A 26,643-nucleotide genomic window follows, 5' to 3' on the forward strand; every position below is an offset into this window, starting at 1 on the left:
GTGTTGTTTGTGATTTATGTAATTATGATGATACAATTTACCATTGAGATTATTAAAGTACTCTCTCTTTTCAAAGCACCAAACTATATTTATTAAATTATAATCATGTGCAAATTAATGACAATTAGCCAAAAATGAGCCGATGCTCTCGTCAGTCTCGTTGCTCAAACCTGCAGAAATGTTGAGACATTGTAGAGCTGATGAACTCTTCCAGAATCAACGACACTGAGGCTCGTCTGTTTTGATTTATTTTTTTAATTAACTCGCCTTATGATGACAACTGAAATGAAGGAGGGTACACTGAATGAGAAATTCTTCCAACTTAAAAAAGCAGAAGTGGAATCTACAGTATACCTAATTCAAATCACTAAAACTGTGAAGAGGAATCAAGAGTTCTGAATCAAATTCTGACAAAAGCTGAACGGTATAACAACAACTAGAACCACGAGACTGAATCATTTCGTTGCCTTTTGATGCCATCGGCTGGCCCTGCCGGCGTGGGCTCTCCAGATGGCATCTCAGTGTTGTGTTGTTGCTTAGCTCAAAGAAATTCAGTTGCGACCAAAAAACCTGGAATCATGACACATTATTCAAATTGTGTTCCCAAGCCTGAGATTCTTTTTTTAAAATACAAATCAGGAAACAGCTGTGGTTTTTGATTTAAAGCCATTCCTTTATCATTGGCACTTTCACATCTGTGTAAGAAAAAAACAATGTCCCTGTCATTTCCAATAAATAAATCTGACAAATAAACACTGTCTAAACTCTATGTACAACTAGGACACATCCCATCCTCTTCCCCTTTCTTTAAATAGAACAAAACTTGTACATTACATTATAAAACTATGAATTAAAGGGGAAGGAATGGTTTAACCTTTCCTTTAAGAGAGGAGAGTGTCAGGTTTGTAGAAGAAGAAACTATTGCACTTTCATCCCATTCTACAGAGACATTAATGGGCTTTACAATCCGCAGAGGAAAGAGCTATATACATATACTTTCCCCCCAAAACACACATACAGTACATTTGCTTCCTGCCAGGTGGGTGTGCTCATTCTCCTGCATGTCACTGCTGTCATGTTAAAGCCTTGTAAAGAAAAGTTTAAAGGTCCTGACGCACCACGGTCGGCCGTCGGGCCTATTTCAGGCCGTCAGAGAGCGTCTGTCGGTCTAGTTTTTGTGGTGTGTCCCGCATCGTCGGCTCTAGTCTGCCCGCGTCGGAGGCTTTTTGGTGGCGGGAAACCGTCGGTGAGAGAAACCACTCCGATTGGCTGTTCAGCGTAAACTAATCAGTGCACGAGAAGAGAAACGTAAAGCCAACGAGTAAAGTCAAGAGGACACGCACAGAAGACTCTTCTCATTGTTCATCTTCATCTCATCTGATCGTTCCAACACACGGATAGTTTCACAGCGACATGAACATCTGGAATGAAGCTAAGTGGTGAGCGAGAGTGGTGTGAAAATGGTCGACAGACGTCGCTTTGTTTCATGTACGTATCATAACAACGGCTCGTATATCCGCTGTCCTCGGTCTTCATGTTTCCCTTTCTGAATGATGATTACAGAATAACGCCAGCCTGCTGGTGTGGAGAGTTATTTCCTCTCACGCAGGCGCAGCACGTACGCGGTGTGTCCGAGTGCAACTTTTTGGCGCAAGACAAAGGAGACGCAACAATCAGCCTTCAACGCCGCTAGTTCTCTGATGTCGGCTTGGTGTGTCAGGGCCTTTTAGGGGGAGTGATGTCAGATTTGGTGTGTAATCACAAGGAAAAAATTAAGTTTGTGACTTAAAAGAAGAACCATTACGGGCTTCAATCCCTGCATGTGAGCAGACTGGCTAGTCGGACCTATTGATAGCCGTGCACACCTCCCAATACTCTTTTCCAGCGGACCTTGATTCACTATGTTGATTTCAAACCTTTACACCTTGACTCAGTTGGTGAGACCTCCTGAATCTGAGAGAGGACATGTCCTCTTAACAGTAAATTAAACTGTTGTGTCCACATAACCATACAGGTTCCAGTGATGTCATGTTTTTCACTTGCCCAGGTCTGTGAGGGTCAAACTGATGTCACAACATGTCTGCCAACTACACGTGTAAAGACATTAGCAAATGCAAAACCCTGTGAGTGTCCCCTGTACACGTCCGTGTCCATTTTGGAATATGCGGCCCTGTACACGACCAAGCAAGCAGAGACTAATAAGACACAGTCAACTTCAGGCCAGGATTCACTAAAAAGCGACACCCCATTTCCTCCTGGTATTAACATGAGATCTGGATCTGGATCAGGAGAACCCACGTGGCTCACACATTGAGATCAGATCTTAGCCATGTGTAAACAAGGCTTGTGTAGTTTGACCACATTCTGAAGAAAAAAGTCCCCAGCAAGTTAGAAGGTCACCTGACCCGGATGGCAATGGATGACAGTTGTCCATGAAGCGAGGTGGACACCATTCATTAATAGCACTGTGGTTGAACAGCAGTGTCAAAGCTAGAACACAGACTGTCAGCTGGCTCGTCCATTAAATTGTGTGCTGGAGAGTTGAGATAACGGGATTATTAATTTATTAATTCCAGGTGTAAATGCGAAGGCCTCATAATCAGATATCATTATCCAGATGCAGGTTTGCATGTTAATACCTGGTGGAACCAGGGTTGATCCAAATCTGGTGCAAACAACGTGGAAGGCTGCAACAAGTTCAACGGCGACCCGTTTTTTACCTTTTTTGTTGCCGTCGTCATTTTAAATCATGAAATATATAATACTTTCTAAACAGCCTTCTTCTTCCATAACTACCATGCAGTTAAAGGAACATTCCAGTTTATTACAGCTCGCGTCCTTTTTGGCTTTTCTAACATTGCATTATGTCATGGTGACATCACTAAAAGAGGTCTAACGGGCGCTCAGACTGTCAGACAGGTTGGATACAAACCAACACTTCAAACTGAAAGTGAGCAAACCTGAAATGTTGACAATAATCACAGGAAAACTACAGTTAGTCAAGGTTGTGATGGATGTTTACGACAGACATTTTACCATCTGCCTTTTTTTCTCTTCCAATAAGTTGGACTGCTTTGTTTCCAACCCGTCTGATCCTCTGACTGCTCCTTCTTTTGGTCACGTCACCGTGTTTCCAGATCTCAAAGCTGAAATAAACTGGAATTATCCTTTCACAACATTGTGAAAAAAATTGTGAAAAGGAATTTTCCCTGCCAGTAGAGGTCCATGGAATGCTTCAACTACATGAAAACATCACAGCTGTGATAGGCACTTCCATCAATCCACAATCGGTGTGAACAATATATCTGCCATGTGTGCTATACCCTCACGGTCGACTGTTCGTCTCTTCTCTGTTCTCCTTCATGTCCGACACAGCTCCGAGGCACAGAAAGGTCCAGAAGCCAGCGGTGTGGTGTGATGTGTGAGCTCCGGGAGGACAGTACTGACAGATCGGACCTGTCCCCACATCTAAATCAACCACAAAGAACACTTTGACTGTGGAAAAATACCCGATGTGCTCACACTGTTATACACACCCTCGACCACACGTCGGCAGCAGCAGGTGAGCAGATCAGTCCGTAACGCCACACTGTGGCATCTCATTGGTCCACTTCCAAATCCTCTTCCTCATCAGAGACAGGAAATCTGAGCTCAGATCAGTCAGGTTTCCGTACATGGAAGTATTCTGTAAATGGGGAGCGGTCCAGGATTTATGCCGGGCTTCCGCAAGTCCCGTAGTGTAAATGTGCTGAGGAAATGGCATCATAGTACATGGCTGTGTGTTGTGTTTCTATCTGAGAGATGTTTATGGAAAGAGATAAAGTCCTTCATTGTATTTATATTAAACAACATCAGGTTGAATTAGTCACCCTAATGCTGAAAGGGTTAAAAACTGCAAAAATTCAATCTGCTCTGCAGTCGGATGAAACGGGACTGAAGTTGAGTTTAGCTGAATGGTTAAGGTGCAGACCACCGGGGCCAGATTACAGACACTTCTTAAGTTAGGACAGGAACACTCACTTAGAGAACTGTTCCTCTGTAATCAGGTCCTAACCCTAATTACCATGGTTACCAAACAGTTCAGATAGGATGTTTCTGTAATTGATACGTAGCTGCTGCTGAAACAGATTTATCTTCTTTTATCTGCGTGTGATTATCAGCGTGGTGGAGAACGTTGGAGAAGTCGTTTCATATCACAGGAAGATGTGAAAGAAAACATCCTACAGACCTCCAGCTTACTCCATCCTTCAGTCACCTCCTCACATTAGGACGGGAGCAAAGAAATACGGGATTTCTTAACATCGCAAGAAAGTGCATTTCTTTTAGATTTTCAAGTTTTTACGAACTGAACAGCTGCCATTAATGAAACATGTGGCCATCCGTCTACAAGGGTGGCATGATGAGCTGTCAGCCTATATCCCGTCTAGACTTCATGTAGTCTCATTGTTGTTATTTGTATGTTCTAATCGTATATATAGTGTCTGTATCTAGATGTCTGCTGCTGTTTCTGTTGAGTCATTCATTTATCCAATTATTTATACTTTGAGTTCCGTGGTTCAACTTGAGCATGACATTCAAATTTCTAACACAATCTCTACTGGCACATACTGTATATCTTTCCACAGACAGTGAACATGTGTGTGTTCAGTAATGAGTGGTGTATCGTCACAGGTGTGTATGAAGTGTGTATGAAGTGTTGAACATTCAGTTAAGTCCAGGTATCCGAGTGTTTTTAGGCAAATGACCTCTCCTCTGCCTCGCTCTGCAATCATCACACCCTACATGTGATTGCTGGGGAGTGTGTGTGTGCGTGCGTGTGTGTTTGTGTGTGTGTGCGTGGCCTTTAGCTGTCCACCACCTGGTGTGGCAAAGTGACAGAGGAGCCGTTGATAAATGAGCCTTGTTTGTCTCTTCCCTTCAGAAAATAAGTGAGCAGTTCCCCTTTCCCCTTCACAAAGATGGGCCCCCTCCTCACAAAGCGGAAGCCGTACTCCTTCAGGATGTTGTAGCAGTCCTCCACCACCTGGGGGCAACACACACACACAAACACACACACACACACACACACACACACACACACACCGGTGAATTTTTTACTTTGATCTCAAAATGCCTGAATGAAGCAGCTGTAGTTCAACTGTAAAAGCTGCATTCATTGATGCTTTTTGCCCACTTGGAGGCAGGAGAACAAAACGGTGACAGACACATTCCTGAAATAGTCCTGTCTTATGTCCGGTTCAAACTACACGATATCAGCCCGATTATCGCCCGACGCGGCCGTCGTACGGTGTCGATTCGGATCGGGAATGATATATGAGTGTCTTGTATGACAATCGAACGTTTAATCTTGTGTAGTGTGTCATAGTACACGACAATCGACGCCGCGTCATCCATGGAACCCGCACCGTTTCTGTGAGCTACAGAGTCACTTTAAACTCCATTATCTGATAAGCATGCAGCACTGAACGTACACGTCCTGTTACTGAACACTGCTCATTCATTGGTTGATGAAAACTGCTGGATTTTTGTGTGTGACACTCGATGGGACTATCCTGGATAAATAAAGGTTAATTGCTTAAGGGTGATTTATGAACATGTTGTTACTTTTGAATATCCTCTTCAAATTTTTTCCACTAAATTTAGAAAGATATATTGGTGCATTTTCAAACAGTTGTAGTAGCACAGGAAGGCGTGCATGTACAGGAATGTAGTGAGGTGTAAACACAGAAGCATGCAGTAAAGCTCAGTAAAGCTGTACCTGGATGTTTCCCATCACCCCCGTGGACTCCATGCGACTGGCCACGTTCACAGTGTTGCCCCAGATGTCGTAGTGTGGTTTTCGGGCACCGATCACTCCTGCTAACACGCCACCCTTATTCAGACCTGGAGGAAGAGCGTGGGCACAAGATTAAGACTGTTATGTGAGATTAACGACAGCTGAGACTTCCTCATGCCTCATGTCTTTCCTCTCAGCTATGGGAACATGTTATTCAGCAGTACAACAGCACACACAACTTGCTCAGAAAGAAGCGTTGGGTGTTAACACGTACCGATGCGTAGCATGAAGTTGTTGAACGACTGGTAGTTGATGTTCATGAGTGTGACCTTCATGGCCAGAGCAAAGTCTGCCAGGTCTGCCAGGTGCTGCCAGCGCTCTCTGTCGGACTGCTCCTCCTTCTGCCACACAGACAGCACCGGGATCATTAACACTCTGTACTCTCTAACACTACGGCCACATTTATCTGGATACGGCATCTCACAATCTATTCTAATAGAAAATGATTTTCGTCACGTTCAACAGTGAAATGTTCATGTTGGTTCAATCAGTGTGAAGCCTGGAGAAGCCATGTGACCAACCTGACCTTCATGCAGGTGTAGCCGTTGCTGACGTCCGGAGTGACACCTGAAGCTGCCATGTAGGTGCTGCCGATGGTCTTGATTTTTGTGATGCAGCGGAACTGAGTCTCATCCAGCAGCTGACATGGATACAGGTGAGAGGTTACGTTCACATGGACCTCAACAACAGCTACTTAAATCAAGAGGAAACCCTAATACACACACACATCGCCAGTGCTCGTAACACGTTACATGACTTTTATTTCTGAATGACTTTTAAATGGAAGGTGACATGTCGGCTGTTCAAACACACAGAAGCAGAGTGAGGAGAGCAGCTTACACTGTCAAAGTCGGAGATGATCTCATTGAGGAAGCGTAAGCATTCGATCCCTCCGTTATTGATGCTCTCCTCTGTGTAGAAGTCAGAGAAGTTGGGGATCGAGGCAAACATGACTCCAATCTCATCGTAGGACTGGCTGTACAACTCCTGGAGACGATCACATTCACGAGGCGGAGAGGAAGAAACAAAGAAAAACCAAACCTGAAATACTACAATATGATTTTATAAGATACAACTGTGATCAGAATACTGCAGGTAGACATGCTGGCTTATCCTAAGAATTCACACGACAGAGGGTTTTAGGTTTTAGGGCTTTTTAGAGGATCTCACCTCGTCCCTTTTCTTGGATCCCAGGAAATGTCGAGCAACATGTTCTGGCAGCATGTTGGTCACCAGCGCTTCGTTCCAGCGCCTCATCTCGTACACTTTCTCCTTCTGCTCGTGGACCTCGATCTTCCACAGGAACAGGGTGCGGGCCAGCTTCTCCACCTTCAGCCAGCAACGGGGACTCATGTTAGCATGTGACCAGTATAAAACAGATAGAACCAAAATCTGTTAAACAACCAGGCTGATGCCAGCAAGTCTTCAGTGATCCACTTTCAATGAGGGAAGGGACGGAGGGAGGGACGGACGAAGGGACGGAAGGAGGGTTCAAGGGACGGAGGGAGGGACGGATTGACGGAGGGAGGGAGGGATCGAGGGAGGGACGGAGGGAGGTGGGTAGGGATGGAGGGATAGAGGGAGGGACGGAGGGAGGGACGGAGGGAGGGACGGAGGGAGGAAGGGATTGAGTAAGGGAGCAAAGGAGGGAGGGAGGGACGGAGGGACGGAAGAAAGGACGAAGGGCGGGAGTAAGGGAAGGAGGGAGGGAGGGAGGGAGGGAAGGATGTAGGGATGGAGGGACGGAAGAAAGGACGAAGGGCGGGAGTAAGGGATGGAGGGAGGGATGACGGGAGGGAGGAATGGAGGGATGGACGAAGGCATGGAGGGATGGAGGGACGAAGGGAGGGATGGACGGATGGATGTATTCTGTATGCTGTTAAAAGGTCATCGAACACAAAAGACATTTACTCACATGTCTGGAGAAATAATAGAAGCTGACCATCATGATGAAGATCATAACTGTCATAGTGAACTTGGAGGGAACCAGGAACGAGCTGCAGAGAAGAACAAGTTCTGCTGTAACACCTCAACTCTGCTCTTCCTGTGTGTCAACTAATCAAACACACGATGACAAATACTCTAGCACACAGCCAGGTTTGCTTCTAAGTTGGTTTACAGAGTTTAGGGTGTGAAAGTGCTACGAGGGAACATGACGTCTATCTCTACACACATCATACTGCCGTCTCTTATGCCTCACCTGTAGTCCTTGAAGCGGGCCGTGTCATAGCGGTCGAAGATGTCCCTCCAGCTGTAGATGTTAACAATGCCGGTGGCCACTGTGATGAGCAGCATCAGTGTGAGCTTGACCATGTGACTGACCTGAACCAGCATGGTGGTGGCCATCAGTGCCAACACAGCGATGTAGCTGTAATATTTGGGGTTGTCCAGGCACTCGTCAGGGCCGGACGGGGAGGAGGAGGAGGAAGAGGAGGAAGAGGAGGGAGCCACTGTGGTGCTGCCTGAGTCTGTGTCTCGAGGCTGACAACTCAGCTAGACAGAGGAGAGACACAAAGTCATGAACCCAGTATTATCATTACTATTATTACTATTATTTCTAAAGCTCAGCTTCCTTCAGCAGCAACATCCAGTATTTGGATGATTTACATTTTGGTCCAATTTCCTGTGGCCTACAGGTACGTAAGTTTTCATTGGACTTTATTAGTTGTAATCCACAGAAGACATTCCACAAATGTGTACCATGATTTCCAAATATGTCACTATCCACAAACATGTATTTTTGTATTTGTGTTGTGTAGTCATATCCACAAAAATACAGGGCGATTTGCAAATAACTTACTCTGTAAATACGTATTTTAAGGTTTATATGTAAATTGATAAATTCGTATTTACTGAATAAGTTATGCGTATTTGCAAATCGCTCTTTATTTTTGTGGATGTGACTTTACACAACACAAATACAAAAACACATGTTTGTGGATAGTGAAATATTTGTAAATCATGGTATATATTTGTGGATTGTCTTCTGTGGATTACAAGTTTTAATACAAGTCCCCACACTGGTCTGGCCTTTTTTTTTGTGGTTGTAAGAAACAGCAGAGAGCAGCTCACCATGTCCATGATGTCAGCCATGGTGAGGATGAAGATGGCTGCCATGGCCCAGGTGTTACGAGCCCAGCGGGTGTGGTCGATCCAGGTGGAGAAAGACACCAGCTTCTTAGGAAAGTCCTGACATAAAAGACCATTCCAGTTAGGTATGTTATTGATCAAACCGCTGAAGTTCAGTAAAGCCTATATGTCCCAAATCATTTCACTCTAAAGCTGCATTTCAATTCCATGCTCTATCTGGACGGGGTTGGATCGACATCCAGTATCAAACCCACTAATCGAATCGTATTAGGTTTACCTTCCGACTCAAAGATGTCTACTAACCTTCTGTTGGCTGAAAATGAGATGAGCTGCGGAATATTTGAAATGTTAATTAACAGCTGTAGCCGACTGTACTTCACATGCTTCTTACAAAACGTATTCACCCCGCTTGCTGTTTTTCCTATTTCATCTATTACAACCTGTGTGTCGATGTGTTAGAAAAGCTCTGTGGCCGGTATCAGTTTAAAGTGAAGATGATCACATTCGTACACACGTGCCACTGTTAATGGACTGTGATGGAGAAGCAACGGCGGGCTTATGACAATGTGATATTTGATGTGATATTGATCAGTACTGAAGAGCCCGGAGCATTATTTACATTGTGTCAGTCCATGTGATTGACTGGCTGACTGTGTGCATTCTGCTGACTGACCTGAGCTGACAGCGGCGGTCAATACTGGCCTGCCTGCTGGACATCAATACAGGGCAGTTTCCATGACGAAGACACACAAACGCACGCACGCACACAAACACACGTATATCATGGTATAACTATGAAACTATTTTGCACTGTCACCACAGAGGACATCACATTCACTTCTAGCATCAACAGTTTGCAATACCATCAGTGTCTATGTGTCCAAAAATTCCAGATTACAGATAAAGGATTTTAAAGGAATACTTCAACATTTAGGGAAATATGCTAATTAGTTATTTCTCTGAAGAGTGAGATGAGGTGATTGATATGAATCTTACTATAGTATAGATATACATACATATATCCAGATATGGCCTGTACCCAGAGGTTTTGGTCTCTGTACAATCACAGTACGACCAAACCTGACAACCACAGTGTGATGACAAGACTTCAGGAAGCTGCATACATTCACATTAATCAAGAAACAGTTCCAGCATGTAACTGTTTGTCCACATGTCGATTATGGATCATGTGTGGCCAGAGGCAGGCCAGCTGTTTCCCCCTGCTTCAAGTCCTGACGCTAATCTCATCCCGACTACAGCTCCATAATTAACCCTTACATATGAGGTTGATTAACTTGGCAGCTACGATGCTGCGTGTAGTGTCGCGGACATGCAGCCACTTTCCCAGTAAAAGTCTCCACCGCACATTTAGTTTAGTTTAGCAGGTTATCAGCTGTGTGTCTGCCCGGATTAAGGATAGCAATTGTCCGACTTAAAGTGACAAGTTTTTCTCAGCTTTTTAATTAATTTTTAACATTTCTTTTAACCGTTTTAACCGATAGCGTTAATCGGTTAAAATGCTTAATGTCGGTTAACGGTTAAACGGTTAATTATTAACCGGCCCCTTCGAAGGAAACCCAGCAGTAAAAATGGATACACACTCTGCTGGATTTGGGCTTTGGTCAGACTAACCTGACACAGTTGGCAAGTCACCATGCTACCCGATAACTGGTACTACCAGTTCATGAAAACATTCAAGCGTATAAAAGTATAAGAATGTGTTGTAACTCACTCTAGGGAAGATGGCAGCCAGAGAACAGATTGTCAGGATGAGCAGCAGGACTTCTCCCACTGCGAAGGTGATGTAGTTTGCAATCAGCCTGTTCAACACAACACATGAACACACAGAAAAACCCTTGAGAGAAATATCACTGGTAGAAGAAAACAAGTGCAGATTCTCTAACATCTGTGTTATGTCATTAAAGCTATATCAAAAACTTTGAGCAAATATGATACAAAAAAAAAAGTTACTTTTATAAAACTGTCACTCTATCCTGACAGTAGTGCATGAGACAGATAACCTGTTCGGTGCTCATGATGACATTTACAAGATTTCACAGCGCTGAAGGAAAACAACCAATCAGAGCCGAGCTGTCTCTACAGCCGCTGATCAAATATGAATCAATATTCTGTTACTGTAATACCTATTTCTCTCCTCAGATGTTCCCAGACTCATATTTTAGTGTACTGTTTAGCTGTAAAATGAGACCGGAATCATATTTGATCAGCCTGCCTAGTTTGACAGTTTGCCCAGAGACCCGCCGGCTCCAACTCAGCTCTGATTCGTTGATTTCAATTGAGGCGTGGTACAAACTTGTAAATGCCATTAGGATCACTAAGACGAGGCAGAGGAACATTATTTTTTGTACCTGTCTCATGCACTACTGTCAGGATATAGTGACCGTTTTATAAAGATAATAATTTATCATATTTGGTGAGCTGCATGCCGATGGGACAGAAAACAGATTAACAGGGTGTAGATTACTGGTGTGCCGCTGTGCACTGACCAGGGGTCTATGAGAGCCTCCATCGCTGCAGTGAAGAGCAGGACCACACAGGAGCAGCAGAAGGCGGCGCCGCTCTGCTTCTCCTTCTCCACGGAGTAGCGAGTCTCCAGGTCCGGATCCACAAACCTCAGGGAGAGCCAGTTGGTGTGTTTCCCCTTCAGACTGATAAGACAAGAGAACCTTTATTTTAAAATACAGGTATTACATTACACGTGACACATATCGTCACAGTTTTGTACTGGGAAATCTCATGCAACAATATCTTGTTACACCATTGAAAACTGATGCAATCTACTTGCCCTTAAATGTACTAGGTAGAGCAACTTATTATCATCATTATATTATTTATTGCCAACGTAGAGACGGATTGTAATGCAACGTAAAATGTGAGACCATCCCAGACTATCTTAGGGTGACCATATTTTCAAACCCCCAAACCGGGACCCTGTTCTCACTTATCTGAGTAATTACCAATGCATCAGAGCTCAGTGTCTCAACACCAGGTCCTCTGACGGCCACTAACATGACATAAATGAGGAAAGCAGTATCACAAAGGAAAGAAGTAGTGCTTTATGGTTCAAACAGTGAGCGGGGGGAAGGTCACTTACGCCTGGACCGTCTCTCTCTCCAGCAGAGCCTCGTTGAGCAGTTTGTTGAGCTCCTGTTCGTTCTCCTGAGCGTCGATCACCCTTTCAGCCAGGTCCCGCAGCCGCAGCCTTCTCCGAGGGTTAGGGAAAGACGGATTCACCACCTCAAGTCCCAGACAGAAAAAAAAACATGGAGAATGAAACACCCATACGTACCATTTCTATACCTCACTATATCAATACCACGTTATGTTAGTCAGCTGGTTAGTCCAACACTTCAAACCACGGCAAGAAACCTTCTCTGGACATGTCCAGTTGATCAACACCTTGCTTCACCGTGAAGAAACGCCAGATTGACATGAAAATTTGTTGTAGATGTTCATGATCCCCTGAAGTTGAAGCCTAATGCTACACCCCTAATACACAAGAAATATTCAAATCTAATGCTATGACATTTCCTGAGCATATTAACACTGTGCAGAGGATGAACTCCATGAGCTCTCATCAGAACAAAATGCCAACATTTGAACGCAAGATTATTTCGTAGTCTCTTATAAACAAGTGTGTTCCTCGAGAGAGGCCATATTGGCCCGAAACTAGAATTACCGCCTCGTGGTTGTATTCCTCTGTCAACCGGTCAGGTGTCAGATAACGTCCATGTCTGTCCAGAATGTCACATTCGTGTGAAATAGTCATAAATAGTAAGGATGCACTGATACCGATACCAATATCGGGTATCGAGTCCGATACTGTGCTCATGTACTCGTACTCGCAAAACAGAACCGATACCACTTTATGGTGATGCACCCGACCCCGCTGGGCTGGGATCCCACCTCAGCCAGCCCTCACTTTCATTGCGCCACAAGGTTTTGCTTGCACCTCTGACTCGCACGTGTGTGTCAGACTCCTTCTCCTCACTCTTATAAATGCTGTTGTGACCAACCCTGTGACGAACAGCCGAAACATCAGTATTTCTATACATATTTTGACAGTCCAACACTTTTGAATTGTGAGTTGTAAAAAAAAACAAAAAAAACAAAAAAAAATGCTGCTTTTTGGGTGCCACCGGTGAGACTCGTTCTGATGTCATTCTATAACTGTAATGTAATTACCCTCGTATCCAGTTCTTCCGGTTCCTCCGGTGTGGTGCAGGCCGTGTTAACGCTGCCGTTACACTCCGTGGTGTTGATCAACAGCGGGGAGTTTCCATTGGAAGACGTGACAGACAGCTTCTAATGTGAAACAAGCAAACAGAGAGTAGTGAAGAGGGAGTACTATGAAAAGTTGACCGACTTTTCTTTCTTCCTTTTTTGTTTACATTCCTGAACATATGCATGTGTTTTGAATGCTGAACATGATGATATTCAAATCTAACTTTGAGTAACAAGAAGTATTCAAATGTGATTTTTAAAAATGGAACATTTCATCCCTGCTGGCTGTATACGAGACAAACATTTGAATATCCAAATCTTTGCGGCGTGGCAGCTTTGACTCACTACACCGTTGATGCCGTTCTTCCCCACCGGTCCTTTAGGAACAACCACTAGGAAGGTGTCGATGCCTCTCTCCCTCAGGTAGTCGCAGCGGTCACCTCCGTTCCCGGGCTCCACGTCAAACTCGCCGTGAAGACATTCCATGGTGCTCTGGGAGATGTGGACGCGACTGGTCCAAAACATACAAGAGGGGTCAAAGATGAGACAGGGGGGACTACATGGAGCCATGAATAGTCCTTATATAGTGTTGCTGTGTGCGTTCAGTCACATCCCCCTCCGTGGGATGAACTCTATTACTGACTGAACACACAGTGGGAACAACAACACAGCGCGGGAATGTTTGGTTGTGGCAAACGTTTCTTTTTTTCCTACAGAAATTCATATTGCACGACATTTGAGCAAACTCCATGTGCTGATGAAGATCGTGAGATGTAGTTGAAAGCTCTGGAAAATGCTAGTAACGTTTGTATGGTGACAAATAAACAAGCTCAGTGTTGGAAATCAGTATTTTTTTAATATTAAAGGGACTGTTTGTAAGAATCAGATAAGGGCGATGTAGAAAGAGCAGGTCTGGTTTGTCATCATCCACTGATGCAACACTCGTGGGAGACCTGAGAAGAGGCTACTGTACTATCAGGACACTCTCACAGAGGGCCACGTTCTCAGGCTGAACGGTAGGCCATGTTTTCACATTTCCCAAAGCAGCCTAATATAATTATAATATAATATAATTTTAAAAAGCATGACCAAAAGAGAGGTAGTGTGTGGAGTTGTCTGTCTGTCTGTCTTACCCTGGTATACCTCCAGCCTCCATCTTGTTGGCCACAGTGACGTCTGTGGACCAGACGTCGTACTGCCAGCGTTTCTGTCCCAGCACTCCCCCCAGGACTGTACCGCTGTGCACTCCGACACGCATGTCGACATCCGTCTGGGTTTTCTCTCGGACGTACCTGAGAGTCGGTTTTAAAATAGCAACCGCGTTGAATAAAAAGCAGCAGGAACCACAACTATCTTCTGTTTCTGTTACAATCATTCTGTTTCAACATGCTGACTACCATGACACCACTAATACACGCCCAACCGTCTCTGATAGATCTCATTAAGAGCGTCAAGGGGACATCAGAACTAAAGTAAATCCATTCATGCTCACTTGTCTGGAGTCACAATCGATTTGAGCTTAATGACCACTTCACTTTATTTCATAGATGTGGTCCACAGAGAGTCAATACCAGTCCATCAGAGTGATCGATGTGTGACTAACCCACTGCATCACATCCCACTGACCGACCCCGTACTCACGAGATGGCCTCCACCATGGCCAGACCCATCATGATGGAGCAGGCAGCGTGGTCCTCCCTGTAGTCTGGCAGCCCACAGATACAGTAGTAGCAGTCTCCCAGGATCTTGATCCTCAGCTGGTGATATTTCTGACAGAGAGAGATAGAGAGAGAGAGATGCACACTACTGACTGTGGCAGATCAGATACCGGCCACACATGCACACAATAGGTTCTGTGTTGTGCTCCATTCATTTTGCTGTGGTGAACTAACATCGATGAGTTACGACACGGATACGATAAGAAGTGCATCTTAAAGGGACTGTTTGTAAGAATCAGAATGTCTTGTTAACAGCGACACCTGTGGCCGTTAAGTCAACGAAAGTCAGCGTCCTGTTGCTCGCGCTTGTGCTCGCTCTACATAGACATGAACGAGCATCGCTCAAAACAGTGAGGCGATAACATTACACGTATAAATCATTGCGGGTCGGTGTCTCATGTGCGCTCGCAATTTCTGATTCTTACAAACAGTCCCTTTAAATGACAGATGGATAAAAGAATAAAATATCTGTATAACAGTCAGAACATTTGATCACTTCTTGTGTTCTTGATGTTAATGTCATGAGATCGTTGTTGTCGTGTAACAGTGTGAAACTCACTGCAGCCAGTTTGTCGAAGCGAGCAAAGAGCTCATTGAGCAGTTTGACCAGCTCCTGAGCGCTGCAGGACGACGACAGCTGTGTGAAGCCCACGATGTCTGCAAACAAAATACTGCAGGACAACAAGAGACAGATACAGGTCGGGTCATTAGTGCTGATATCATGCTGCTGCTGCAGTCACAGAAACAGGATCAGTGATTACTCTCTGGGAAAACTGAATCTTGGAATGATGACTGGCTGTGCCGGCATCCTGCTCGTTTGTTAGCGGGTAGGTGAGGGACCCCTCTGAGATGGGAGTGCAGGAGGCAGCAGGTATGACTGACAGCAGCAGGTGGAGATGCTTCATCTTTTCACAGCTTTCAAGTGTTGGCAGAGACACTACAGATCCTTTGAATCAGCTCCAACAAGCCATGTCAAACATGTGTTATTCAGCCTCTATTGTATATCATGCTGTTGGTATTCAGTCGGCATAAACACACGTGTGCCAAACCCGTTCATCATGTACTAGTAGGTGTAAATAGACCCCATGAAGCCATCACAACTTTCAACTAAGTTATCCACCCTTTTATGTTTTGTTTTTTCTCTCATACCAGTCAATATTGATAACAACATAATAAAATTATAATTTCTGTTGAGCTTAAAGGTCCCATATCGTGCTCATTTTCAGGCTCATACTTGTATTTTGTGTTTCTACTAGAACATGTTTACATGCTATAATGTTCAGAAAAAACTTTACTTTCCTCATACTGTCTGCCTGAATAAACCTGTATTCACCCCCTGTCTGAAACACTCCGTTTTAGTGCATTTCAACGGAATTGCGTTGCTAGGCAACAGTTTGGGTCCATGTTTACTTCCTGTCAGCTGATGTCATTCACATACACTGCAACAGGAAATAAATTGGGACTCATTTAGAATGTTTAAGTTTAAAACCGTGTAATGATCTATATATCTTTTTGTGTTTGTGACATCACAAATGGACAGAAATCCTGACGGCTTGTTTCAAATGCACAATTTCTGAATACGGGCTGTGTGTATTTCTCCGTATATTGAACGTTTTGATCGTTTAAAAGGAATTTATATCGCACTTAAACCTGCTTTATAATATAAAAGACATGAAAAAGTAAAGACTTATTTTTAAATCAACACTTCCTGCTTTCATTTCAAAATAAAAGCCCTCAAGCGTTTTTTTCTGTGGACAGAATTTCTTCATTTGTTAACACAAGGCTTTTATTCTGAAATATGTGCAGGACAGTGTTGTAGAACATGCAGTGACTTGGAGAGCTCCATGAATGAATATAGTACGGGGTTTTAATTGTCGATTATTACTATAATTTACAAATTACCACACGTTTCTTAACCTTTCTCTGTCTAAAATAAATATAAATGACATATAATGAAATTAAATGGCCATTAAAAGGCAAACTCTATGTAGAAAGAAAGGGCTGGCAGCAGCAGCTGCAGCACCTGAAACACAGCTGAAACGCTGCTGGTGTGAACACCCGACGCGTGAATCAATCAGCCACCACGCGCTCCTGACGTTCCTGGTGTGTCTCAGGCTTAAGGCCTTCAGCCCTGAACCCTCAGAGACTGACGTCACCAGGTAAATGGTTGAGTGTGAGATGCTGCAAGAGGCTTGAAATGGTATAAATATGAATGGAACAGCACTTGGCAGCGATATATCACATTACCATGACGATGCCAATTGTTGGTTTTTATTTAACATTTTTACTTTACTATGTATTCATCCCCCCAAAATAGGTTTGTGCTTACACAATAAAACAAAAATCAAGTAGACAAAGATTCATGTTACTAAAAAACTAACCTGTTCTGGTCAGACATACATACAGCACCCTGGATGTGAAAAGCCTACAGAGGTAGTGAGTTACCTGACGTTTTCATGTCTATACATGTACATGGTGTTGAACTGTTGCATCTCTTTCTGACTGGGCTCCTTCTTCATGTCCTGAAGCATCTCATCAGCTATGTGCTTTGGAAGGATGGAGAGTAGCAGGCGTTCCTGTGGAGGACAAAGACAGACGCTCAGCTAGTAGAAGGAAACATGCCTCTCTGTCTGTATCACTGATATGATGAGTTTGATTTATTATGATTATTGTAGATCTAATCAACTGAACGCTGGTTGACGACAGAGAGATGTTCAGACGGATATCAGTCTCATGTCTGTGTGTTAAGTAGAAGTAAGGATGTGGTTGGCCTATCTTAGCATAGAGACTAGACGCAGCGGGCGACTGGCTTTTATTTGAAACATCTAGCGCCTGCTGAGAAAGATATTCTCTAAAGTCAAAGTCAGATATGAGAAAACAACGTGCGTTTTCGTTTCGGTTCGGTCCTCCCTGCCGCCAGGAGACCACTTCGCCGGGAGAAGGGCAGGTAGCAGCTACAGGAAAAAAAGGCCTTCATTTAGCGGTTAGCGGAGCAGAGTGTCGGTCCTAGGCAAGTCCTCGGTGTGTGAGGACTTACAGTGTGCGAGTGGCAGTTAATATCTGCGCGTGTGAAATATTGTAATTTGCTCGTGAGCATGTTTTGTCGTGCTCGCGACATATTACATAAATATGACCGCATGTGGGGGGGGCAAGCTTTCAATATTCTTATCAAAACCTGACAGCGAGGCAGAGAGCGGGCAGGCTCTGTGATTACAGCTGACAACGTCTCAGGAGGCCGGTTGCCACGGTAACCAGCAGCGACCGGATGCCGCTTGATTGGTTGCGCGGCCCTTGTCTCCCAGCAGCCCGTGCTTCTCCATTAGTATTCGGGGAGTTCTTTCTTCCACTCGTGGTTTTTATCAGCCCCTCTTGTTGTCTTTTTTCCTCTCCATCACTTTCTCACAACACCTTCAACTCCCATCTACATTCTTCTCTATGATCACTCTCTGTCTTTTTCCCTTTTGCTCCCTCGCTCTCTCTCTTCGCAAAACCATCTGTTCCATAAATAGTAGTGATGGAGAAGAACGTCCAGTGGCCGCAGATGTGAGGTGAGGAGGGGAGCGGACTGCTGACACAGTAGCAGCTCAAGGAAACATAAGCCAAACAAACAAACCAACCAACACACGCACACACAAGAAAGAACAGATATCACGTAGTGCATGTTGCTGGCTAGACTCAAGATTTAGATAACGTTACTGTGAAAGCTGCTGTACAGCATTCACACCAATAAAATAATGAATTCTGATATTTAAACTAATTGTGTATGAAAACTGAAATTGAGTGTCATCACTCTCCAATTCATGGGTCTTTGATTCATAATTTTGAGTTATTAATTATAGATACATATTTTGATATTCATTAACGATTGATTATTAAATCTGCTACTGTATATTACCCCCTAAGTGAAAACATTCCCTTAAACTCACACATGAACAGCAGAATGTTTGTAGTGTTTGACCTCTGACCTGTTGCTGGCTCTGCTCCTCCAGGTTGAGTTTGACCTCCAGCGACTGTCTGGCCTCCAGGAAGGCCTTCCGATGCTTCCTGTCGGCCATGTAGTACGACATGATGCCCACGGTGATGGCACAAACGTAGACCACTATGTTGGCCAGCAGCTTGAAAACAAAAGATAATGCAACAGTTAGGGCTCAATATTTAACGAACACGTGCACAATAAGGGGCACTGCAGAAAATTTGGAGAAGTCTAGCTTTAAAGATGATCTATTATGCAAAATGAATCAACATAAACATGTCCCCCGGTGTGCCTAGAGACCCCCAAAGTATGACCAAAGACCATCCTCTCTCTATTTCAATATATCAGAAAATGTGTGTGACAACGAGCTAGTCAGACTTGCTGCTGGATAGGACGTCCAATGTGGCTGCTATGCTATAGAACCACCTCCAGCTAGGTGAACTTATTCCACCCTACGAAGCACCTGCTGATTCTACCTCGCTGTCCACCATTGTGATTTCATCGCTATTGCGGACCTGGTAAAGCACGCCAACCAGGAAGTTATTGCTGGTCAAGTGTCACGGTTCAGTCAAGAGAGAGTCTGACAGACACCACGGCGGCCAGCGGCATCAGCAAAGTCTCGGTATCCTCAGGAAGACAACTGTGACCTTAGAGCTCCATTACCAGCTGACACAACTTCAGTACACGAGAGAGCCTTCACTCTGATGGAGGACTGGATCGGAACAGTAAACGTTATGATTTTGTTACTGCGCAAAGTATACACAATTTATATTTACATTTCATCCACCAGGAATAGTGTGAGGGTTTGGCTTCATTCACAAAAGGTTTTATGTAATTACACCGTTCAAACAGGTGATATTAAAAATGTTTTTGATTTCATGCATGTAGAAGGATAAAAAAAACTAGGTTGCGTTCGAAAAGTCAAAAAATTACGTCCTAACCACTTCTCCTTGACCTCGATGGAAAACGTCATGAGGTCAAGGAAAGATGAGAAGGAGAGTTCAGAAGGACTCAGGAAAAGACAACCGTGGTGTTCAGAGAATCCGACTGCTCTTTCACTAGATTACGTCATTATGATGCGACGGCGGCGGATGTTAGTGACGTCAGTCTGCTGTGGTGAAACTACAATGTTCTGAAGACGGACTACAAAAGGCGCTGTTAGGTCTTTTAGTGACAGGCTGGTTCACCGGCGATGTGTTAAAGAGAGATACCACAGGTCCTCCTGCTGCTGAAACACTCTATCAACATATAATAAAGTTATATATCTGACCTAACGTTGACAACCAGTGAAAAATATTACTTCATTACCAGGTTGGAACTGAAATAAACAAAGGAATATATAATAAACATTGAGTTAATTGTTGGAGTTATGGAGAAGGTGTAGGATCATATACTTCTTCCAACTTCTTTTGGTACATGTAATATTTAATTATGTTGATTATTTTTTAATTGATTGTTTACTGTTCATTTTATTTGTTATTCTTGTTTTGTGTTATACTGAGGTATTTGTTACATGTTCGAAATAAATAATTAATTAAAAAAATGAAATGGTTGTCACTGTCCACTCATATTAAACATGAATCCCAATTAGTGTATGAAAATAATATGCAAGAGAAGCATATAGTTTGTTATTATGAACGGCTGAACGGTGTGTCGCTTTACATGCTGCGGCCGCAAGGAATTGTGGGATGTTATTCTCTTCGCACGATTTGGCGTTGTGTGGTGTGATCCCACCACGAGATGGTCTCTCTAGTTTGGTACAGTTGTCTTCATTTACATGCTATGTGAGAGTTTGAGTCCAAACTTCTCTCACACTGAAAATCTGTTGAGAACATTGAGCCAAAGCAACATTAAAATATTGAAACACAAATAGCTCTGTGAAAAGTCAACCTTTGAAAGTTCAAACAGCCCACAACTCACACAGTACAGCATTCTGCATTGTGCACGTTTAATCCATGCATCAGAATGGTTGGTTGTTAATTAGCAATTGCACACGTGGTGTTGGTGCAGCGAGGCAAAATGTGTATTTCTACATTATGCTCTCCACTCTGCCTCTTGCTAAGTTATAAGCAGTTTATAAGCACTGAATGATCTCATTTTCTAGGGGTGTCAGGATTCGATTTGATTTTCGATTTAAACATCCCATGTTAGACTGTGGAGTCTTGTTTCATACAAAGATCAACAGATCGTTGGTTTTATGCCCCGACAACTGTCATTTACACTTTCAAATTCTTCTTTAAAAAGAGAACTGAACTCCCTTTTTATTTAGAAAGTGTTTCAAAAATTAGACGACAACAGTCTATAATATAAAAAGCTGCATTTTTTTCAATACCAGTATCTGAGTGACCCACCTCTGTAAAACATCATTACAATAACAAAAGGCAGAAGAATTGACGGCGAGCCGGTCAAAAGTGAAATGTCATTACTTTGTACCAGTGGAGGCTGGTCCGTAGAGGCAGTGGAGGTTGCTCCTCTGTTTTTGAGAGGCAAGAGGGAGATCAAAATATAGAAAAAGAGTAATTGGTAGAAATAAACCATTACCAAATCTCAATATCATTTATAAGAATATTTTTTCTTTCTTCTTTGGAACAAATCCATTATTTAAATCCTGATTAAAAAGCTTCAACAGCGATACCTGCAGGGCAGAAGGGAGAGGGCAGCCTGTCATCTGCTTAAAGTGATCAAACTGACCCGGACAGACGTGGTCACTATAAGCGGGTTCCACTTTAACATTACTACCAGGCGGCGCCTGTGACGGTAAAAACAAGGGATATACAGTATATTTTTAAGACAAGACCTATAGTCGCATAAACTATTTGATTTTTTTCATAATTGAATGACTTATTCTATCCCTGGAATGAACAGCTCTGTGAGCGAGACAGCAGGACACACACAGCTTCCATTCACATGATGGGTATCCAATGAAGTGCTCTATCGGTACTGGTATTACTTTAAAGGTCCCATATCGTGCTCATTTTCAGGTTCATACTTGTATTCAGTGTTTCTACTAGAACATGTTTACATGCTGTAATGTTCAAAAAACACTTTATTTTCCTCGTACTGTCTGCCTGAATATGCCTGTATTCACCCTCTGTCTGAAACGCTCCGTTTTAGTGCATTTCAATGGAATTGCAACGGAATTGTGTTGCTAGGCAACAGTTTCGGTCCATGTTTACTTCCTGTCAGCTGATGTTATTTACATACACTGCAACAAGGCCTATGGAAAGGAGGCTGGGTCACGGGCGGACATGGGTCTTGGGGTATAACACATGCGCAGTGTGACTGAAGCTGCGGTCGTGCGTTGCGATTGGCTCAATTACGGCGAGTGCAGACCGGATCTTACTGCGCATGTGTTATACACCCGGAGATATGACGCGTTGATGACGCGTGACCCAGCCTTCTTTCCATAGGCCTTGCACTGCAATAGGAAATAAACTGGGACACATTTAGAATGTTTACATTTAAAACCGTGTAACGGTCTAAATATTGTATATTTGTGACATCACAAATTGACAGAAATCCGAACGGCTTGTTTCAAACGCGCAATTTCTGTATACGGACTGTGTGTATTTCTCCGTATATTGAGCGTTTTGATAGTTTAACAGTATTTATATATCACTTAAACCTGCTTTATAATATAAAAGACCTGAAAAATCTCACTTTTTACAATATGGGACCTTTAAGGGTACTGGTTTTGTGATTTTTATACCCAGCCCTAAGCTCTACTGTGAAAATATCAAGTAAAGGCAAAATGAATAAAACTAGTAAGAGAAAACAATCTTGATAATGACTAGAGTTAGATATCAAAACTCAAACTCGGGTATCGCATGCGCCTATAGCTTACCCTGTAGCCCTAAACGTGAACCTACTTTTGTGTTCAAAGACTTCTGCAAATGTGACAAGTGAAGGTCTGGCAACATGGGATTAAACACAACCATCCATACACCACCACCGTCTCCCCTTCCCACTCGTACCTGTCTGCTAAGCGCCGCCCCCTGGATGTGTTCCTGCTGCTGCTGGGCGATGGTGACGCCCAGAACCAGGGTGTGGACCCCGCAGGATATAGTAGTGATGAGCACGATGGGCGTCAGCCTCAAAGGAAGAGTCAGGAAAAAGGAGAAGCTGAAGAAAGCCTGCCAGCCCACCGTGTCGCTGGCCTGGTGGAAGCGGGCGTAGTTCAGACCCAGGTAGCAGAATATCTGAGCCGCTATGAGCACCCACAGGGCGTAGGGCACCACCCGTCTCGAGATGCGGTCCGGCATCAGCCCGAAGCGGCACAGCAGGTAGAGGATAATGTCTGCTGCTAGTCCCACCGACGCCACCAGAACAGAAGCCAGCTTGTCGGTGGTGTAGACCACCGCGCACATGACGATGATGTAGCTGTCGAAGAGGGCGGCAAACACGACGAGCACCAACAGGGTTTCGTGTCTCTGCCGTCTGAAGTAGGTCTGATAGAGGTTTTCCAGAGACTCGGGTGCAAAGGTGAGGCGCATGAAGCGCGGCAGGCAGAGGCAGCATCCTGAGCTCCGGACCGTGACCTCGTGTGTTCGCCCGACCGCCTGCCCGGGGTCAGAGGGCAGAGTCACTGAGCAGTCCGCCGAATACTCCGCAGAGTACTCTGGCTCAGAGAAGGCTCGGTTCCGAGGCATGTTGAAGCTTCCACTTCTGGCCTTCTCTCCTTTCAATTAAAAAATGGAAAGCTGTTTGTCGTCGTCCTCGAGGAGTAGACCAGACGCTGAGATAACTCTCAGGTACACATCATCACCTTTCCCCCATGAGAGCCCACATGTGTGGCATGAAATCACAGTAGTAGTGTTGATTGTCAGGACCCGTAAACACTGAGACGGATGTCTTCTTACATAGCTGCATCCGCTGTCACTCCAATCCAATGCTTTGTCATTCGACTCAGTCAGTCCTGTGTCACATGCATACAGATCGAGCACGCCTACTCTTTTACAGCAACGTGATCCAAAGAACATACACCTCTTGTTGTTTCCTCATTTACAAACGGGCCTGTCTCACCGGCTCCTCCCCACCTCTGTACTCCACAGACGTGCACCACGTCAGAGTTGTTGAGTTCACTAACGTCGAATCAAAGAAGGTGATGTTTTTATGACTCCGTCTGTCTCCATCAGTCCTCTGGATTGGACAGCTTTTTGCATTTTGGCCTTCCATAGTCCAGTCCTCACATGGCACTGAGGGACACATGAGGAAGAAATGATTTAATCTCTCCAACACACACAGAGGCATTTTCTTTTTTTGCATTCAACAAAACCTGATGATCAGGGTAGTAATACAGTACACTCCCCAATGCCTACACCTGGCAGCTACTTACTGGCCGCTGTGTCCTCTGCAGACAGAGTCACATCAACATCCATGTCAGAATCTAACATATTTTTATGTTTCCTGGCAGAATGAAATCAGTATATCATATATATCAACATGTGAAGCTGGTGTTGTCAAAGCCCAATTAAAACAATGACAGCTTTATATACACATCTATCAATAAACTGTTCATCTGTCAAATGTTTCAAAAGTCGCTTAAAGGGTCATGTAATTGTTGTCTTGTAATTGCTTTTCCCCATGTTGTCCATGTATCTGTTTTTATCTTTTTTATTTTTTCCCACTCACAATGTTGTTTGGTTACGGTTGCCCAGAAATCTTTATAGATATTTAAATCAATTTCCTCCTCACAAACACTAACCATACACTTCCACGCAACACACACACACTTGTCTTTTTTGATATATTTACTGTATTGTTATTGTTGTTATTATATATATCTTGTCCTAGTAGTAGTAGTCATATTATTTCTTTATATTAATCTTGTCTCTAGGTGGAGGTTTCAGATAAGCCCAGTGGGTTTCTGCCTCTTCCTGCACTTTATATTATTCGTTTATTGTATTGTTATGTTGTATAGTCTTAAATAGTGCAAAACAAATAAACAAACAAATAAACTCAGTCTTAACGCAACCAGCTAACTAACGTGTGTGACTATTATTCTGTATTAAATAAATATAATTACTGACCCTAAACTTTCCTCTAGATGATGGAAAACTTGTGCAAGACACCAGTCAACCAACAACACAATAATTCAACAATATAAAACACATCTACAGAGCTCGGTTTGGCTTATAACAGCTATTGTGTTATTATCTAATCATGATCAATAATCAACTGAACATTAGTCCTCTATAAAACAACTACAGCTTGTTATATCTCCTACTTCTCTTTCTAACTTAACTGCAGCCTTTAAATTGGTTTAGACTGAACAGTGTTTTTAGGTCAGGCCTTGTCTTTTTTTTTATATATTTACTGTATTGTTATTGTTGTTATTATATATATCTTGTCCTAATTGTTTTGTTATCACTATTTATGTAGTCATATTATTTCTTTATATTAATCTTGTCTCTAGTTGGAGGCTTCAGATAAGCCGAGTGTGTTTTTTGTCTCTTCCTGCACCACTGTATATTATTCTTTTTTTTTTTTTTTTGTTATGTTGTATAGTCTTAAATTGTGCAAAATAAATGTGCATTGTTATTGTAATTGCATTGTTATTGCATTGTATATGCAAATGTTATTGTTGTTATTATATATATCTTGTCCTAATTGTTTGTTATCACTATTATATAGTCATATTATTTCTTTATATTAATCTTGTCTCTAGGTGGAGGCTTCAGATAAGCCCAGTGGGGTTTTTTGCATCTTCCTGCACTTTATATTATTCATTTATTTTTGTATTGTTAGGTTGTATAGTCTTAAATTGTGCAAAACAAATAGACAAATAAATAAACAGATAGTGAGCAGTAGTCTGTAGTCAGTGTGTGTGTGTGTGTGCAGCAGGCAGCAGGCTGTGTGCTGCAGGCCTACATGCACCGAGCTACATGTTGCTCTCTCTGTCTCTGTCTCAGCTCACACAGGAGACTTAGTCATCCAACACACACCAGGTTGAAATGGTCGCTTCAGCTTCTCTGTGTCACTACTTCTCTGAATCAGCTGGTTTTCTGTGTGTGATCCATCATTCATTCACCTGCTTCACTGTAAACTCACATTCTGTCCTCATTCTTCTACAAATGCTGAAAAATCAAGTCAGGCTGCCGTGCCATTATTCTCTGAGCTGATGCGTCCTCTTACCAGACAGATGTGCTCTTCTTCTCCTTCAGGATGCTGATGTTGTATTCCCTGTAGAGCCAGATGTGGCCTCCTCAGCTCCAGATGTTACACCTCAGTCTGGATGTGATGTGGAGGAGAGAAAGGCTCATGGAGAAGTGTCGGGTATGCGTTTACACTGAAGCTTCTTCTGTCCTGGGTGTTTTCCGCAAAAAGAAACAGCTGCACCGTCAGCAAGCTGCACGCATCCATTCATATCCAACACTTCCGGTCCCTTTCAAAATAAACGTCCAACCCTTTTTTGTGACTAACAGCTAAAAATAAAAAAGGGACAAATGAAGATTAATTTAAATGTGCTTTTTTAAGTGAATCTGTAAATTTGAATTACCGTTTTGTTGTAAAATGTAAAATATTTTCACTTAAAGGTCCCATATCGTGCTCATTTTCAGGTTCATACTTGTATTTTGTGTTTCTACTAGAACATGTTTACATGCTGTAATGTTAAAAAAAACTTTATTTTCCTTATACTGTCTGCCTGAATATACCTGTATTTACCCTCTGTCTGAAACGCTCCGTTTTAGCTCATTTTGACTGAATGCAACAGAATAGTGTTGCCAGGCAACAGCTTGGGTCCATGTGTACTTCCTGTCAGCTGATGTTATTAACATACA

The 26,643-nt window shown here is 43.3% G+C and overlaps 1 protein-coding gene across 2 annotated transcripts; it reads right to left on the reverse strand.

Moving 5' to 3' along the window:
- Positions 1 to 1,476: 1,476 nt before the first annotated feature.
- Positions 1,477 to 26,304, reverse strand: adcy3a (adenylate cyclase 3a). Of its 2 annotated transcripts, none has more exons than XM_037785866.1 (21): positions 25,997 to 26,304; positions 22,837 to 24,057; positions 18,855 to 19,004; positions 17,335 to 17,465; positions 15,449 to 15,560; positions 14,813 to 14,940; positions 14,305 to 14,463; positions 13,517 to 13,682; positions 13,133 to 13,252; positions 12,042 to 12,184; positions 11,434 to 11,595; positions 10,659 to 10,746; positions 8,909 to 9,025; positions 8,037 to 8,329; positions 7,752 to 7,833; positions 7,007 to 7,165; positions 6,677 to 6,823; positions 6,363 to 6,476; positions 6,051 to 6,174; positions 5,759 to 5,883; positions 1,477 to 5,023 (listed from the first exon to the last, which is right to left on the reverse strand). In XM_037785866.1, exons 2-21 carry the CDS (start codon positions 23,509 to 23,511, stop codon positions 4,844 to 4,846), a joined length of 3,375 nt encoding a protein of 1,124 aa, XP_037641794.1. In that variant the 5' UTR covers positions 23,512 to 24,057; positions 25,997 to 26,304; the 3' UTR covers positions 1,477 to 4,843. The 2 variants fall into 2 exon arrangements, with proteins under 2 accessions (XP_037641794.1, XP_037641793.1); XM_037785865.1 differs by having other exon boundaries at positions 6,051 to 6,177; positions 25,997 to 26,301.
- Between the last annotated feature and the right edge of the window lie 339 nt (positions 26,305 to 26,643).

The sequence above is a fragment of the Sebastes umbrosus genome, chromosome 11, assembly GCF_015220745.1.
Source record: "Sebastes umbrosus isolate fSebUmb1 chromosome 11, fSebUmb1.pri, whole genome shotgun sequence".
Taxonomy (NCBI): Eukaryota; Metazoa; Chordata; class Actinopteri; order Perciformes; family Sebastidae; genus Sebastes; species Sebastes umbrosus.

What these genes read in the sequence shown, in the direction of transcription:
- adcy3a (XM_037785865.1), bottom strand. Translation starts at nt 23,511, where the DNA reads ATGCCTCGGAACCGAGCCTTCTCTGAGCCAGAGTACTCTGCGGAGTAT. An exon ending in TCATCTCCGACTTTGACAGT is followed by an intron (nt 6,477 to 6,676) that starts GTAAGCTGCTCT and finishes TATCCATGTCAG; the next exon opens with CTGCTGGATGAGACTCAGTT. An exon ending in ACGGCTACACCTGCATGAAG is followed by an intron (nt 6,178 to 6,362) that starts GTCAGGTTGGTC and finishes TCTGTGTGGCAG; the next exon opens with AAGGAGGAGCAGTCCGACAG.